We start from the raw sequence: 16,994 nt of genomic DNA, 5'->3' as shown, positions 1-16,994 counted from the left end.
ACTATTTGTTTTACAATGTAGTAATCTTTCATAGGTGTGCATGAGCAGTCAAGCGGCAGAATCATCGATCACTGGTTTCTTATGAGAAACCACTGATCAATGTAAAAGATCAGTGTGTGCAGTGTTATAGGTCCCTATGGGAGCTATAACACTGCAAAAAAAAGAAAGTGAATGAATATCATTTAACCTCTCCCCTATTAAAAGTTTGAATCCCCCCCTTTTCCCATAAAAAAAAGTGTAAATAAAAATAAAAATAAACATATGTGGTATCACCGCGCGCGGAAATGTCAGAATTATAAAAATATATCATAATATCTCATAATTAAACCGCTCGGTCAATGGCGTGCGCGCAGAAAAATTCCAAAGTCCAAAATAGTGCATTTTTGGTCACTTTTTATATAATTTAAAAATGAATAAAAAGCAATCAATAAGTCCTATCAATGCAAAAATGGTACCGTTAATAACTTCAGATCACGGCGCAAAAAATGAGCCCTCATACCGCCCCATACACGGAAAAATTAAAAAGTTATAGGGGTCAGAAGATGACAATTTTAAACGTATTAATTTTCCTGCATGTAGTTATGATTTTTTCCAGAAGTGCGACAAAATCAAACCTATATAAGTAGGGTATCATTTTAATCGTATGGACCTACAGAATAAAGATAAGGTGTCATTTTTACCGAAAAATGTACTACGTAGAAACGGAAGCCCCCAAAGGTTTCAAAACTGCGTTTAAAAAAAAATTTTTGTCTCACAATTATTTTTTTTTCCGTTTCACCATAGATTATTGGGTAAAATGACTGACGTCATTACAAAGTAGAATTGGTGGCGCAAAAAATAAGCAATCATATGGATTTTTAGGTGCAAAATTGAAAGAGTTATGATTTTTTAAAGGCAAGGAGCAAAAAACGAAAATGCAAAAACGGAAAACCCCCCGGTCCTTAAGGGGTTAAGGGGTTAAATGGGTTTTCGGGCCACATAATGGAAAAAACTAAGCAACAGCTGCAACATTCATGTGTTCATCTGAAGAGGATCCAGGAGGTAAAGAACAGTGGCAGACCTTTTAAAATTTCATGAGAGTCTCAGCTTTTTCATAAAAAATCTAAGTGGCTTGTCAAACAAGAGAAACCCATAACCTTGGCGTACCATGGGTTGCCAGCACCCCTGGCAAGGCAATTTTTTGTGTCTCCAACCAGGCCTTTGAATGTAAACAAGCCACAAACAGGCCCATGACTGTAAGCAAGGACCTGGACTACAGATTAACACTGCAGTAGCTAAATAGTACCATCATAATGCTAATAAATGAAAAAAACACTATGCATGGACCAATATCACCATTAACACCACTATTTTAGGGACAAATAATTGAACCACTACCATTACCCCCACATAGTGACTGGATAATACTATCATATTGATACTGAATAAAAACCACTGTACACAGGCAAGTATCCCATATACAGTGACAATAGAGTGGTGACCCCTACTCTACACAGGCTCTGCAGACTGTATAAGAGGTTACATCCAGTGACTCACAGGTGACATCTTCTTGGAGTTGTTCTTTTTCCATCATGACCATCATTTCAGAGCATCATGAAGACTTTTTCCAACCATGACTTGTCTGTATTTTCCCCTTACCGCCCCTACCCATAGGTGACCTGCACAGTAAGACTGGGTAGGTAAAGGAGTTAGAGGGTAGGGGTATAGGTGGATTAGGAGGGTAGTTAGGTTGACTCCCCCATTTAACCGGTTTCCCCATTAGATAGGTTCCTCCCCCACTAGCCAGGTTTTCCTCCCACATTTGGTAGATGGCCCCATTAGCAAGGTTTCTGCCCTTTAAGTAAACAGCCCCATAAGCTAGGTCTTCCTATTAGGTAGATGGTCCATTAGCCAGGTGCTTATCCCCCCCCCCCCCCCATTAGATTGTACATGAACAAATATATATGTAAACATAATTGTAAATAGTACTTTTTTATTGAAGCACTCAAAAAATTACTTAATATTAATATTTATTTCCTTTTGGGTTTACTTTGCATAAGAGTGTATTCACGCACACCGGATCAGCAGAAAATGAGTATCCGCAGTTGAGAAAAAATGCAGTTTGGGATTTTACGAGGCAATTGCTTTATTAACATGCCAATCAAAAATACATAGATTTTACAAATTCAAATCCGCAGCGGATCCGGTGTGTGTGGATGTACCCTAATGGAAATCTGTCAGCTGTAGATCATGCTCAGAGCTCAAGTGTCAGAGGCTGTGTTGAGTCTCCTTCCTCCCCCACCACTTCCTCCCTTGACTGATTGGATGTATATCAATGTATATCAGTCAGTCATGCTCGGGAGGGGTGGGCAATGACAAGTGTAACTGGAAACTGTATTATAGCTGTCACAACAGGTGGCCGTTATAGGCGTACTCCGCCCCTAGACATCTTATCCACTATTCAAAGGATAGGGAATAAGATATCTGATCACGGGGGTCCCGCTGCTGGGGACCTCTGCCATCTTCCTGCTGCACCCGGTGTTCTTTTAGACTGTCTGGTGCAGCGCCAGAGGCTGTGACTTCAGTCACACCCCGCTCGTGATGTCACGGCTATGCCCCCTCCCATAGACTTGCATTGAGGGGGAATGGCTGTGACGTCACGAGTAGGGAGTGACTGGGACGTCACCAGCCTCCGCCCCGCATCGCCAGTCATCCGGCATGGATCAAAGTTGGCTCCACACACCAGATGTCTGGGATACCGCAGGCGAGATTGCGGGGGTCCCCAGCGGCAGGACCCTGCGATCAGACATCTTATTCCCTATCCTTTGGATGCCTAGGGGTGGAGTACCCCTTTTAAAGTCACTTAGAAAACCTTGTTGGAATACTGTTCTTCTGACCTAAAAGGTATGGAAAGATGCAGCCTCCCTTCATAATACATTTATTCACACACAGCACTAAACAATGAAAGTTGGAAACCAATGCAATAAACATGACTACTCAACACAAGAAATTTTAGAAAGTGGATTTTACTATCAATGAACACTGATCTAATAAATACTGTGACATTTATATTATGGTGTTACTTCTCTTACTAGACAAATGGTAAGTAATAGTAATGTAATAGTAATGCTATTGTGGACAGTACTATATGAGTGCTGTTTTGGGATAAAATAACTATTTGCATGTTTATAATTTGTTCTAGAAAAAGTAATGTGTGATAGACATATATGCTTCTTTCTCTTCATAGCTCCAGGAGGTAGGTATACTCTTGAGCCTCATGGTGAAGGACACAGCCGAAAATGCACAGATTTTCCTGTACAATGAAAACCACTATGCCGTTGTTGACCACTCATCAAGTCCCCTTCTTGAACGTGTGATCGAAGTAAAGCAACAAGCTGAGGTAAAATAAGACTTAAACATTCAGAGTATGAAGTAACTTTTTCAATGCTTCAGTGATTTATATTGTATAGTTTTCTTTGTTTGGAAAAAAAAGAAAAAAAGTAGAAAGTTACTTAAAGGAGTAGTCCAGTGGGGACTCAGTGGTGAACAACTTATCCCCTATCTTAAGGATAGGGGATAAGTTGCAGATCGCGGGGGTCCGACTGCTGGAGCCCCCTGCGATCTCCTGTACGAAGCCCCGACAGCCCGTGGGAAGGGGGCGTGTCGACCTCCGCACGAAGCGGCGGCTGACACGCCCCCTCAATACAACTCTATGGCAGAGCCAAAGCGCTGCCTTCGGCAATCTCCGGCTCTGCCATTGAGATGTATTGAGGGGGCGTGTCGGCCGCCGCTTCGTGCGGGGGTCGACACGCTATCTGGCCGGAGAGCCGGGGCTCTGTACAGAGAGATCGCAGGGGGCCCCAGCGGTCGGACCCCCCGCGATCTCAAACTTATCCCCTAACCTTAGGATAGGGGATAAGTTTTTCACCACTGGACTACCCCTTTAAAGGGGGTACTCCACTAGCTAGCGTTCGGAAGTAAACGAAGTTGAACGCTGTTTTTGTTCTGCGGGAATCAGCCACGCCCCTCATGACATCACGACCATGCCCCCTCAATGTAAGTCAATGGGAGGGGGTGTGGCAGCCATCACGCCCCCTTCCATAGACTTGCACATTGAGGGGGCGGGGTTGTGATGTCATGAGGGGTGTGGCTGACCCCCGCAGTGCGAAAACAGCGTTCGGAACTTTTACTTCTGAACGCTAACCAGGGGAGTACCCCTTTTAATGTTTTCCATTTAGGATATAGGAAAAGGTATAAATGAATGAAAAAAAATATTAAAAACAGTGGACACAGCCTTTTGATGCAAAATCTGTGTAACAAAATAATGGCCTAATTATACAATTACAATAAATTTTAGGGTGTAACATAACCCTGCATACTTGCCCCTCAGCCCCCCACGTGAGTATAGGTTTTTCCATTTTGCCCATTCCCTCCCCCGTGTGAGTTTCTAAAAAGTGCAACAACTCAGTAGGATATTTTCCTCATGATGGGGGAATTTATGGTTTGCGACTTTTTCAAACATTTTCTTAAGCTTGCACTTTCTGCTTTATGGCAGTTTTAATTACACAAAATGTACCAAATTACATTGCCCACATCAAGCTTTTTTAATCTAATGGGGTTCCCAGGACTGGAGACATTGTTAAAGGATCCACCCTGCGATTATAGGATTTAGAATCAGAGGCTAGAGAAAATATTCACTCGCAACACCTGCCTGCATCATTGAAGTTCAAAAGTATCTTGTCGAGTTTTCCTTTACTTAGATAACCATGGCATACTTTTCCTTAAGGAATTAGAAAAACTTGCAGTACTGCCCTTTGAAGAAAGAAATCCCTTGGCTGAATACTTCTCAGAACTTCTTATGAAACGTACTAAGGTAAGGTTCTAGTTTAAAGGATTACTGCAGCCATAAAACACTTATCCCCTATCCCTGTTAGCGGGGGGTCAGATTGCTGGGACCCCTGCGATTCCCCCGTACGGTGACCCGGCATTGTAGCGGCTCTGCACGGCTAATGCTTGTGTCGTCAGACACGCCCCCTCCATTCAGCTCTATGGGAGAGGCAGGGATGCACAAATGCATTCTGTACGGGGAGAGCTGCGGCAGAGCTGGGGCCCTGTACAGGAGATCGCGGGGGAGTCCCAGCGTTCGAACCCCCAGCGATCAGACACTTATGCCTATCCTGTTCTATAGCTGAAGTACTCCATTAATGAAATTCTGCACGATTTAAAGTGAACCGATCAGCTAGTTTTTAGGGTATAAGTTAAGGACATTGCTGTATAGGGCTTTGGACCCTAAATCCATCCATTAGTTAATTGACCCATCCAGCATCAAGATATCATAGCTTAAAAGAATATGCAAATTAGGCTTTAGAGCCCATTGGGCGCTCCTCTTAGGTGCTAGATTACAGGGGAGATGCGAGGATTACAGTACAGTCTAGTGGCTGTCAATTGGGGTAGAGGAGGTGACCAGCGCAAAGGGAAGTGACTAACTGGTAAAGGGGCAGAACTATACTGGGCTCTAGCAGCCAAGAGGTACACTCAGTAGGGTTCCAAATCCTAATTTGTATATCTTTTTAATCTCCAATATTACGACACTGGAGGGGTCAATTACCTTATGAGATATGTACAAATTTAGGGTCAAAAGCTCTATACAGCCATGTCCTTATGTTTTATACCCTAAAAATCTACTGACAAGTTTGCTTTAAGGCTGCTGTAATAGATATGACACAGTGAAGTATTATTTCTGACAGTACACTATACTGTGATGTCTTTCTTTACACAGGTAGACACTCTGCTGATTTTTAGAGCTAGTCCTCTAAAGGAAGAGTTTAAGACTGTGTTGAAACATTATCGACGAGTAGTAAATGCTGACTGTCTCTGTGTAACTGTGCTGCCCAAAGGCTTTAGAAGGTACATTTGCTTATTATCTTATTTCTGCCTTTTCTCACCTTGCTTCCTTTTTTTTTGAATCTCCAAACTGTAAAGGTCCACGTACACAAGCAAAATCCGATATTGTCTGTGAAAGAAAGATTGTGCATGTTAAGTTTCAATGCTCATGCCCTGTGTTCTCCCTGGAGATTAGCCAACAGGCAATGGTATACCACCTCTCCCCAGTGAATAACACATGCATGCACTGCTGGGATGAATGTGCTCATGTGTGTAGTAATTGGGAGCTGATGGCCAAAGAAGTTAATGGACACCTTAAATGGGTATTCTGGAGTTTGGATGAAAAACTTTGCAGGGACATTACATGCTTAGAGTTAGTGTTACAATGTTGCTTTGTGTGTATTTACCTTTGTCACACTTTTGCTCCCTCTGTGCAGTAAAGGTAGATATGGCATCAGCAGCAGCTTATGTAGGTGAAGACTACAATTCCAATGATGCTTTTCTGACATGTACACCAGGCTGTCCTTTACCTTTATTTTCCTGATTGCTAAAGAGCAAGTCTCTACACTGTTGTGCAGTTCATATAATGCTTCCCCTCTGCCGAGCTTCTCACATTAGTTCCTAGTTCCCATTCTCTGCTGTTTTGTAGACAAACAGCTCACCTTAGTCTATTTGGTGTCATGGATGAGGAGATGTGGATGCATCACGTATGCACACTTTTGTGGGAAACTTTGTTCATGGCCAGGAAAGCTATTGCTCTCAAATGGATGGACCCCAGCCCTCCTACTTTATCTCAATGGAAGGCGCTTGTTAATGCAACACTCCCTTTCTCACATATCGTATACAAGAATAGGAAATGCCCAAGTAAATTTCTCTCTGTGTGGTGCTCCTCTCCTTTAACTCAATGTTCCTATTCCATGTCTTCTCCTCGGGTCTTGAATGTTGTCTTCTGTTGTCCTCTGTTAGTACTCCTCTATGAGTCTATGTTTGTCTGTCCTCTGTCGTATATGTGGATGCAATCTGTTAGGTTGAATTATTTATCCACCTCTTTTGAAACACGGTGGTATCTACTAGGGCTGGGCGGTATGACCAAATATGTGTATCACGGTATTTTTTTACATACGGCGGTTCCACGGTATATAACGGTATTTTTCACCCGGGCATGCTGGGAATTGTAGTTTTGCAACAGCTGGAGGTTCGCAGGTTGGAGACCACTGCTGTATGCTGTATACCTATGCCCGGGCTGCAAAAGATACAGAAAATAAACTTTAAACTTACCTATGTTGGCCACACGCTGGGGACTGGAATGTCGGACAGCCGTCAACCTATCACCGGCCGGAGCGATGCAACGCCCCGGCCAGTGATAGGCTAAGCCCACTGTCATGTAAGAAGCCGACCAGAGCTTCTTACATGACAGTGGGCTCAGCCTATTACTGGCCGGGGCGGGACATCGCTCCGACCGGTGATAGGTTGACGGCTGTCCGACATTCCAGTCCCCAGCGTGTGGCCGACATAGGTGAGTTACAGTTTATTTTCTTTATCTTTTGCAGCCCGTGCATAGGGATACAGCGTACAGCAGTGGTCTCCAACCTGCGGACCTCCAGCTGTATAGAGTTCCGGCGGACCCCAACAAAGAGGAGGAGGGCAGTGCTTGACATATGTGAGTAGTACCCCACTGGGCTGATCCTTAATTGGGGGGCGCAGAACAGGGCTGGCGGGTCACATAGGATTAGCTCCCCGATGTGGGGACAGCGCTGCGCTGGGCTGATAATACATTCCCGAGGGGGAGGGGCCCGACCGGTATTGCGGTATGGGGGACAATTCATATCGTGCAGCCTAAAAAATTCGGTATGAACCGGTATACCGCCCAGCCCTAGTATCTACGATTCTCGCTGTATAGTTCACAGTTACAGTTTTAGGCGTCTGTTCGCCATATGGTTGTTGTCAGTTTGGTACTATTTATTTTATTTTGTTTTCTTTGTCTTTGATTTACATTGTTCGAAATAGGATGGGCTATTCTGTCATTTACATTCTGCTCACCTATTCTAGACTTCAAGTGCCTTACTATGTGGACTTTGATTGTAACCTTTCTTCACTTTAATGGGCCTGATGGCTGATTTGTTAACGTTTCAATAAAATGAATAAAAAAATAAATAAAAAAAAAAACAGCTCACCTTATAATAACTTCTGTAAAAGAGCACGTGCGACAAGCTGAACTACAGGTCATAACCTTGGGTGACCAGCTATCACATCACATCTTAGGACAGTACTTGGTGATGGATTATGTGGGAAACTAGTGAAAAGATTAAATAACTATAGATTGAGAGTCCTTAATTTTGTATAATATACCTCTAAATGGAGTCAAATTACCTTTTTTATGGCCTTATGTAAAGTACCAGGAGCCTGTATGGCAGCACTTGAGCTGCTGTGTAAGGCCTCTCTACATTACTGTGTTACCAAGATTTTCTTGCTTCGTAGTGTAATCTGATGGATTGTACTGTATCTCCATGGAGTGTGAAAGAAAAAACATTCTTCCAGTTGTCCAACTGGTAAAAAGTTAGACGAAATATAAGCTAGAGGTTTTTAATTTTGAAAGTGGACAAACCAGGTATTGGCATATGTATTTTATTAAAATGCTGAAAGGATCATTTAGGACCATTGCTTTTGTTCTATTACATAATCATTCTGTTTGTATGCTAGGGAGATTAAATATTGATTCGTTCACATATAATGAAAATTGATAAACTTGATGTTTGTCACATGACTGTTCCTCACCGAATTTTTTAAAAATGTTTTAAAGGTTTTAGCGACACATATGAAAGCACTTTAGGATTTAGTAGAAGGCAGTTAAATTCCCTCTTATTTCTGTTCACAGTGAGGACTCCCTTGATCAGTGCAATGATGTGACGCTGTGTGGCTTTACAGAGCAAGTGTTGAAGTAAGTCTTGCCTTTTCCATGCTGAAGCCAATGTTCATGTTTTAACATATTCCTTCTGTTATAAAACAGTGGTCTCAAACTTTGGCCCTCCAGATGTTGCAAAATTTCAACTCCCATCAAGCCGCGGCCAATGGCTGTCCAGGCATGCTGGGAGTTGAAGTTTTGCAACATCTGAAGGGCCACAGTTTGAGTCCACTGTTCTAGAATAATCACAATCCCTTCTTAAGTTGCTGTTGATGTGTGTAGTGCAGCCAGAAATGTGTTGTGCTACTTGTATATTTTGGGTCTTTTTGCCTACAGTGGAGGCACAAAATGTCACAATGTCACACGTGCGCCTAAGCACTTTTTTTTTTTTTTGCAGTTTGCAAAATCCTAAAGGTGACCTTTCAAAAGTCAATTTCTCATTTAGCTCCATTGGGGGACACAGGAACCGTGGGTATATCTTACTGCCACTAGGAGGCTGACACTAGGCATACAAAAAAGAAGTCGGCCCCTCCCAGCAGGGTGTACCCCACCTACTGCCTTAGAGACACTCAGTTTTAGCTTAGTGTCATAGGAGGCAACACGGGCCTGGATTGCTCCAGGCCTGGTCTTTTATTATTTTTTAGAGTTAGTGTTTAGACTTTTTCTTCTTTTTTATTTTTTCTAGGTAGGGGCGACAGGAGCATGGCATTACCTGTTTCCCCACATGCGACTGAAGGGCACGGTTCCATACTGTATGGTCCGTTAACCCTTCTTCGCCACCAGCCAGCACCAGGTTGTTCCTTGGGTCCGGGTCACCTATTGCCTCTGCTCGCCCCGCTTAAAGAAGCCTGGCATGATGCAGCAGGCTTAGTCTGGCGAAGACTGCAGGGGAGAGACCTTCTCAGGAGCTAAGTATACCTCCATGTTCAGGTAAGTTTTCCCTACACCCCTTACCCCTCTCCCCTCTCTATCTAGGGCTACCCCAAGGGGGGACAAGTCTAGATTGGGGGGGGGGCTTGGCCCCTTATGATGTGGGGTATGGACAGTGAGGGGACCTTTCCTTGGACGGTCTGTTCTCTGTATGTTTACTGCGGGCTGCAGCTCCTCACACATGGTGAGTCAGCTGCAGGCCCCCCCGGACGGCATTGCGGCGTCCAGTTAACTATCTGGCAGCCGTTCCCGCAGTGGAGACGGCTGACGGCTCTTCTGTCGGGGCGGCGTGTTTGGCCGGGACCAGGCCGCTAATTTCTCCGCTGATTCCAGCAGCCGTCCTCACTGGGAGACTGCTGCGGACTTCATGTAAGGGAGCATGGTGTGACCGGGACCAGACCACTGCTTTGTCACCAACTTAGCCTGGTCCCGGCCGAGTGTGGCTCCGCCCCGCGGGCGGTCGTCTTTTTCTCCGGCAGCCGTCCCCGCAGGGGGAGACGGCTTCCGACTTCACTGTAGGTCTGTTCGGCCGGGAACCAGGCCGATACTTTAGGCCGCGGCTTCGGCCTGGTCCCGGCCGAGTGTTGCTCCGCCCCTTCCCGCGCTCTGTGAGCGCCGAATCTTGGCGCCGCAGCCCGGCAGGAACTTTTCCTGTCCGGACTGCTTTCGATTCAATACTCTAGAGGGCCCTCCGGCAGAGCTTAGCTCCGCCCCCTCCACGGTTCGGAAGGTGGCGCCGCTTCGCGCACCGGCCTCCCGAAGCTGCAGCCCGGCGGGAGCTTTTCCTGTCCGGGCTGTTTTTTCGTTTTCAATGTCCTAGGGGGGCCTTCCGGCATAGTGTAGCTCCGCCCCCTTCACCTTTTCGGGAGGCTTCGTTGCTTTGCTCACCGGCCTCCCGAAGCTGCGGCCCTGCGGGAGCTTCCCCTGTTCGGGCTGCTGTTCTGGCTATTAGCCTCGGGGCTATGCGGTTTCGCAGAAGCTTCTGGCGTACTGCTCCTTGCCGCCGCCATTTCCGAGGCTGCCCGCTATCTGGTTTTTCCTCCTCTGAGGAGAATTGATTGCGGGACTTTAGTCCCCATTGGACAAATGGTGTAATGATGCACCGTTATTCAAAAATAAATAAATAAAATTCTGCAGCTTTTCTGAAAATTTGGGGTACTCTGGGCCTTCTTATGGCCAATCCTTATTTTTGGTTTACTTTTGATGCCTGCAGTCCTGGGTTCCTAGGGTCACTCATTTAGCAGCTGGCGCACCGGTACCTCCCTACTGTGCGAGATGTCCAATGGCATGTCTCGCCCATACCTGCAGGCGGACCCATACCGGTAAGCCGGACGGGGGTCTCTCACGACTGATGTATTGTCGCTACATTCCGATACCCTTCTGCTGAGTGCGGTATAGGTGGAACTGACTCATACCAGTAAGCCAGACAGTGGTCTGCATAGTTTCCTCGGCCATTTATCACACGTCTCACGGCTGAGATGCCTGGGGCTGCAGTTCCAATCCCCCACTGCTGTGTGCGGTATGTGGAGAACTGACCGATATCTCTTCAGGACCCATACCAATAAGCCAGACAGTGGTCTGCATCGTTTCCTCGGCCATTTATCACACGTCTCACGGCTGAGATGCCTGTGGCTGCAGTTCCGATACCCCACTGCTGAGTGCGGTATATGGAGAACTGACCGATGTCTCTTCAGGACCCCTCGGACCCTGTTCCTGAGGTTTCCTTTGCCCGTACTCCTCGTTCTCCTAAGTTTTCCATCCTCATAAGGAATTAGATGCTGTGCTTCTGGAGACCGCCTGGAAGCTTCCGGAGAAGCGCTTCCAAGGCACTAAACGGTTAAAGACTTTGTGTCCATTCCCTCAGAACCTTATTGCTAAATGGACCGTTCCACCCTCTGTGGACCCCCCCCAGTCTCCCGTTTATCCGATGCCGCTTCCTTAAGGATTCCACAAGCGGGTTGAGAATTTAGCCAAATACGCATTGAAGCGGTGGGATCCTCCCTGCTTCCGGCCTTCTCTTCCACCTGGGTTGCGAAGGCCTTAGCGGTGTGGGCTTCTCAGCTTCGTCAAGGTCTGTTGTCCGGGGCCTCCCCGGATGATCTGGCTGAGATTGCTCATCAGGTGTCAGACGCAGGTGAATATTTATGCCAGGTTTCGTTGGAGTCTGCTCGCTGTGTGGCTTTCGCGTCTGGCAATCTAGTCGCCATTCGTCGCTCCATGTGGCTCAAAGCTTGGAACGCCAATTTGGCTTCCAAGAAATCTCTGACGGCAATGGCCTTTACTGGCGGTCACCTTTTTGGGAAACGGCTAGACAACATAATCTCTGAGGCTACGGGAGGTAAAAGTTCTTTGCTTCCCCAGAACAAGGCTCGCCGCACTGCGGCTCGTGTTTTTTTTTTTTATAAGTCAACCTCCTTTCGGTCCTTTCGCCCACTGGGTCAGGGGCGCCAGGATAAATCGAGCCCCTCGCAAGGTAGGCAGGGCCCGTCCTTCAAACTTCGCTCCTCCCGGAAGCAGGATAATCGTTCCAACCGATTTCCCGCTAAATCAGGAACCCGCAATCCTGCCTCGACCTGATGGGGCGCCCCCACCTGGGACTCCATCTCGGATGGGCGGTTGCTTACTTCTTTTTCGGAACATCTGGTTGGCTCAAGTCCAGACAGGACTCTTGGGTTCGGGACGTCATCTCCAACGGTTACCGAATCGAGTCCGCTTCTTTTCCCCGGGAACGTTTTTTCGATCCCGGCCTCCTTGTTCACCTACACTGGCCGCAGGTTTTCATTCTGCCATTCGCACTATGCTGCAACAGGGTGTTATTGTGCCCGTTCCACCTCAGGACCGTTTCAGGGGTTTCTATTCAAACCTCTTTGTTGTGCCCAAAAGGAGGATTCAGTCTGTCCGATTTTGGACCTGAAACTCCTCAACTTCGCCATCTTCGCCACTTCCGTATGGAGTCACTACGGTCGATCGTGGCATCCATGGATCAGGGCAAATTCCTGTCTTTAGTGGACATTCGGTATGCGTATCTACACATTCCGATTTTTTCCTTCTCCTCAACGTTTCCTCCGCTTTGCCGTTCCGCAGGGTCACTTTCAATTTGTGGCTCTGCCCTTCGGCCTGGCCACTGCCCCCCGGGTTTTTACCACGGTCCTGGCGGCTGTCATGGCCATTCTCAAGTCCTGGGGGGTGTCTGTCCTTCCTTACCTGGACGACCTGCTTATCAAGCCTGTCCCGGATCCAGAACGAGGAGAGTCTCCGCATCACCCTGCTGACCCTAACTAGCTTCGGGTGGCTGATCAACGAGGAGAAATCCAACCTTTCTCCCTCCCGGTCTCTGGTCTTTCTGGGCCTCCGGTTCGATACCGGGAGTGCCCGAATCTCCTCCCTCAGGACAAGCGGAGTGCTCTGCTGTCAGGCGGTGCTGGGAAGGATGGTGGCGGCCATAAAGCTGTTCCGTTTGCGTAGTTCCGTTGCTGTCTGCTTCAGTGGGCTATTCTGTCTCTGTGGGATGGATCCCCCCTGTCCTTGGATCATCGGATTCGTCTGCCCAGTCTCTTCTTGGTGGCTACACCTGGCTGGGTCTAACAATGGATGCGAGCCTCCTCGGTTGAGGGGGGTGTCCTCCTGGACCGGACGGTCCAGCGCCGGTGGTCACCTCGGGAAGCCAGGCTTCCTATCAATGTCCTGGAGATCCGGGCGATATTCCTTTTGTCTCCGACACTGGGAGTCTCTTCTTCGGGGTCGCCCGGTTCGCATTCAGTTGGACAACGCCACGGCCGTGGCGTATCTCAGCCGTCAAGGGGGCACTCGCAGCAGTGCCGCCATGACCGAGGTGTCCAAGATTTGACCTGGGCGGAACGCATGGTTCCCTCCATATCAGCGATCCACATTCCGGGGGTGGACAATTGGGAGGCGGACTTTCTAAGTCACTCCTCCCCCGATCCAGGGGAGTGGTCCCTTCACCCGGAGGTGTTCGAGTCCATTTTCCGTCGTTGGGGGATTCCGGACGTGGACCTCTTTGCGTCCTGCTTAAACCGGCAGGTTCCAAGCTTCGTGGTAAAGTCCAGAGATCCTCTGGCGCTGGCTGTGGACGCCCTCGTCATTCCCTGGTCTCGGTTCATTCTCCCGTACCTGTTTCCGCCAATTCCCCTCCTTCCCCGAGTGCTCAGGAAAATCAAGGCGGAAGGCGTATCGGCCATCCTAGTGGCTCCGGATTGGCCCCGCCGATCTTGGTACTCCGACGTAGTGCGGCTCGTGGCGGATGTTCCCTTCCGACTGCCAGATCACCTCGACCTTCTGTCTCGGGGTCCTCTTTGCCACCCCAATTCACAGCCGCTGCGTTGACGGCGTGGCGGTTGACACCGTGGTGTTGACGGCTCGCAGTTTCTCATTTGGGGTTATTCGCACTATGCTCAGGGCGCGTAAGTCATCCTGCTCTCTTTCCCCGGTTCACTTTCCCTGCCGAACCTTCTGGCGTTTCTGCAGTCGGGTCTTGAGACGCGCCTGGCTCTTAGTTCCCTCAAGGGTCAAGTGTCGGCGCTGTCTATTATTTTTCAGCGGCCTCTGGCTACTGACTCATCGGTTCACACCTTCCTCCATGGAGTAGCTCACGAGATTCCTCCATACAGGTCTCCTACTCCCCCTTGGGACTTAAATTTGGTCCTGAATGCTTTGCAATACGTTCCGTTCGAGCCTATCCGCGACGTTTCTCTCCGTTTCCTTCCTGGAAGGTCGTCTTTTTGGTAGCTGTGACCTCGATCCGTCGGGTGTCTGAATTGACAGCTCTTCTTGTCATCCTCCCTTCCTGATTCTTCATCAAGACAAGGCAGTACTCCGGCCGGTTCCTTCCTTTCAACCGAAGGTGGTTTCTTCCTTTCATCTGAACGAGGATATCGTTCTCCCTTCCTTCTGCCCTGCTCCGTCTCATCCTAAGGAGCGTTCTCTCCACAATCTGGATGTGGTACGAGCCTTATGAGTTTACCTCAAGGCCACCTCTTCTTTCCGACAGTCGGAGTCACTGTTTGTCCTTCCGGAGGGCCGACGCAAAGGTTTGCCGGCTTCTAAGGCCACCATCTCCAGATGGATCCGGTCCGCCATTTCTGAAGCATACCATTCCAAGGGGAAGGATCCTCCCTTCCGGGTTACGGCTCACTTCACTCGCTCTGTGGGGTCCTCTTGGGCGGTCTTTAACAGGTCTTCAGCCCTACAGGTGTGTAAGGCGGCTACTTCGTCTTCGGTGCACACGTTCACCAAGTTTTACCAAGTGCACACTTCTGCATCCGCCAATGCCTCTTTAGGGTGTAAGGTTTTGCAGGCAGTGGTGGCTCTGCCGTTGGCTTGATTCTGGGTTACATGGTTTTCCCACCCCCAGGGACTGCTTTGGTATGTCCCACGGTTCCTGTGTCCCCCAATGGAGCTGAATGAGAAAAGGAGATTTTTTACACTTACCGTAAAATCTTTTTCTCAGAAGCTCCATTGGGGGACACAGCTCCCACCCTGTGTTGTTAGTTGTGATCTGAGAGTTGGTCGCCTGTCAGTCTGTTGGTTCGTTGTTTGACTGGGCGCCCTCTGGACTCTGTATTTTTCGGTTCCTCCTATTGCTTTGGGACTAAAACTGAGTGTCTCTAAGGCAGTAGGTGGGGTATACCCTGCTGGGAGGGGCCGACTTTTTTTTTGTATGCATAGTGTCAGCCTCCTAGTGGCAGCAAGATATATCCACGGTTCCTGTGTCCCCCAATGGAGCTTCTGAGAAAAAGATTTTACGGTAAGTGTAAAAAATCTCCTTTTCAGTTTTCACTTTGCAATGGTAATGGATTTCCCAAGTGCGAATGTCACACAAAAAGTCACAAATCCCTCCAAAACACAGGAAATCTACACCAGCCCAGACCTGACTTACAGAACTGCCTTTGGAGAACACTTTTAAAATGTTGCACATTTTTGTGCAACTGCGACCTTTTGTGCAAAAAAGTCGCAGAGAACAGGAAGAATCTTACAAAATGGTGTTCCAAAGTGATTTATTGTTTTTTGCACCAAATTTATCAACCCCCCCCCCCCTCGAACATAAGCAAAATAAATTATTTTAAAAGACCCTTTCTAATTACAGCAATGATAAATGTCTCCCCATGTGTCTGGACACCTTCTTTTTGGTGTGCTCGGACCAATCAGTTGTCATCTGCTGCTGCACTTTTTTTTTTTTTTCTGCTGCTTCTCTTTTATTGAAATTATGACAGAGATGCCCCTATCCCCCCAATAAGACATATTACTCCATAGTTTCATATAATCATATGAGCGACTGGTAAAAATTCCTTTAATAAGAAGCTTGTATTGATGTTGTGTTGTACTCTTGGCACATTATTGTGAAAAAATATTGTTATGTTTAACAACTTGGACATGTCTACATTCTTGCTTTGCTCATTGTTTTGTTTGTTTGTTTTGTATGTATGTATTATGCTTATGTTACTTTTTATTTTTTGTAATTTTTTCAAGGTATGTGTCAGAGAGAGGAACTTCCCGTCTCTTGGATCATGTGGAGAAAGTCAATGAAAGATTTAGTATACCAGAAGACCCAGAGAATGTCAAAAAGAGGAATACTGCAGCTAGCAGTCTGCTCCCTTCTGTTCCCAGTCAGAAGTAAGCGATCTTCCTACAGACATGCGGAAAGTCATGTCATTTAAGTATTAATATTTATCCATTAACTGTGTAGATATATTCTGCAAAAAAACAGAAACAATGAAGCTTTTCATCAGGACACGTTTCCTATAAGTTGGCCATAAACATTAGACAAATATTGTCTGAACTTGCTCATAGAGTGATGTTAGTGGGGCTGCCTTATCAAGAAGGATCAGACATGTTGGAGTTCATGCTCAGTGCTTGTTTTTCTCAGAAATAAGCCACTGTCTAATTTCCCTCTCCCCGTTGAAATACACATGCAGTCTTGGATGATCCAAGCATTGTTTAGCTGATATGTCCTCTGCATTGCACTCTTAAAGGGGTACTACCGTGCTGACAACTTATCCCCACGATCTCGCACGCAGCACCCCGCTCTCATCAGGCTCTGGAGCGAACATCCGCTCTGGGTCTGATGACTGCCGATCACTGGTCTGATGACTGCCGCCCCCTCAATGTAAGTCTATGGCAGGGGTCGAGACAGCTGTCTCGCCCCCAGCCATAGACTTGCATTGAGGGACAGAGCGTGACGTCACGATAGTCCAGCCCAGTGATCGGCAGTCATCAGACCCGGAGCGGATGTTCGCTCTGGGGCCTGATGAGAGCGGGGTGCTGCGTGCGAGATCGCGGGGAT

At 47.4% G+C, this 16,994-nt stretch overlaps 1 protein-coding gene across 4 annotated transcripts in view; it reads left to right on the top strand.

Annotated features, from left to right (window-relative positions):
• The window catches only part of TEP1 (telomerase associated protein 1), a 148,718-nt gene that overhangs the window by 79,530 nt on the left and 52,194 nt on the right, over positions 1–16,994 (top strand). For all 4 annotated transcript variants that reach the window (XM_056528586.1, XM_056528585.1, XM_056528584.1 and 1 more), the window contains exons 15-19: positions 3,227–3,379; positions 4,766–4,852; positions 5,759–5,886; positions 8,738–8,800; positions 16,181–16,324. In XM_056528586.1, coding sequence (XP_056384561.1) covers positions 3,227–3,379; positions 4,766–4,852; positions 5,759–5,886; positions 8,738–8,800; positions 16,181–16,324 — 575 coding nt within the window. The remainder of the gene's footprint in view (positions 1–3,226; positions 3,380–4,765; positions 4,853–5,758; positions 5,887–8,737; positions 8,801–16,180; positions 16,325–16,994) is intronic.

The sequence above is a fragment of the Hyla sarda genome, chromosome 1 (assembly GCF_029499605.1).
Source record: "Hyla sarda isolate aHylSar1 chromosome 1, aHylSar1.hap1, whole genome shotgun sequence".
Lineage (NCBI taxonomy): Eukaryota > Metazoa > Chordata > Amphibia > Anura > Hylidae > Hyla > Hyla sarda.
Note: the sequence above shows the minus strand (reverse complement) of the source record. Positions and strands in the feature narration are given on the sequence as shown.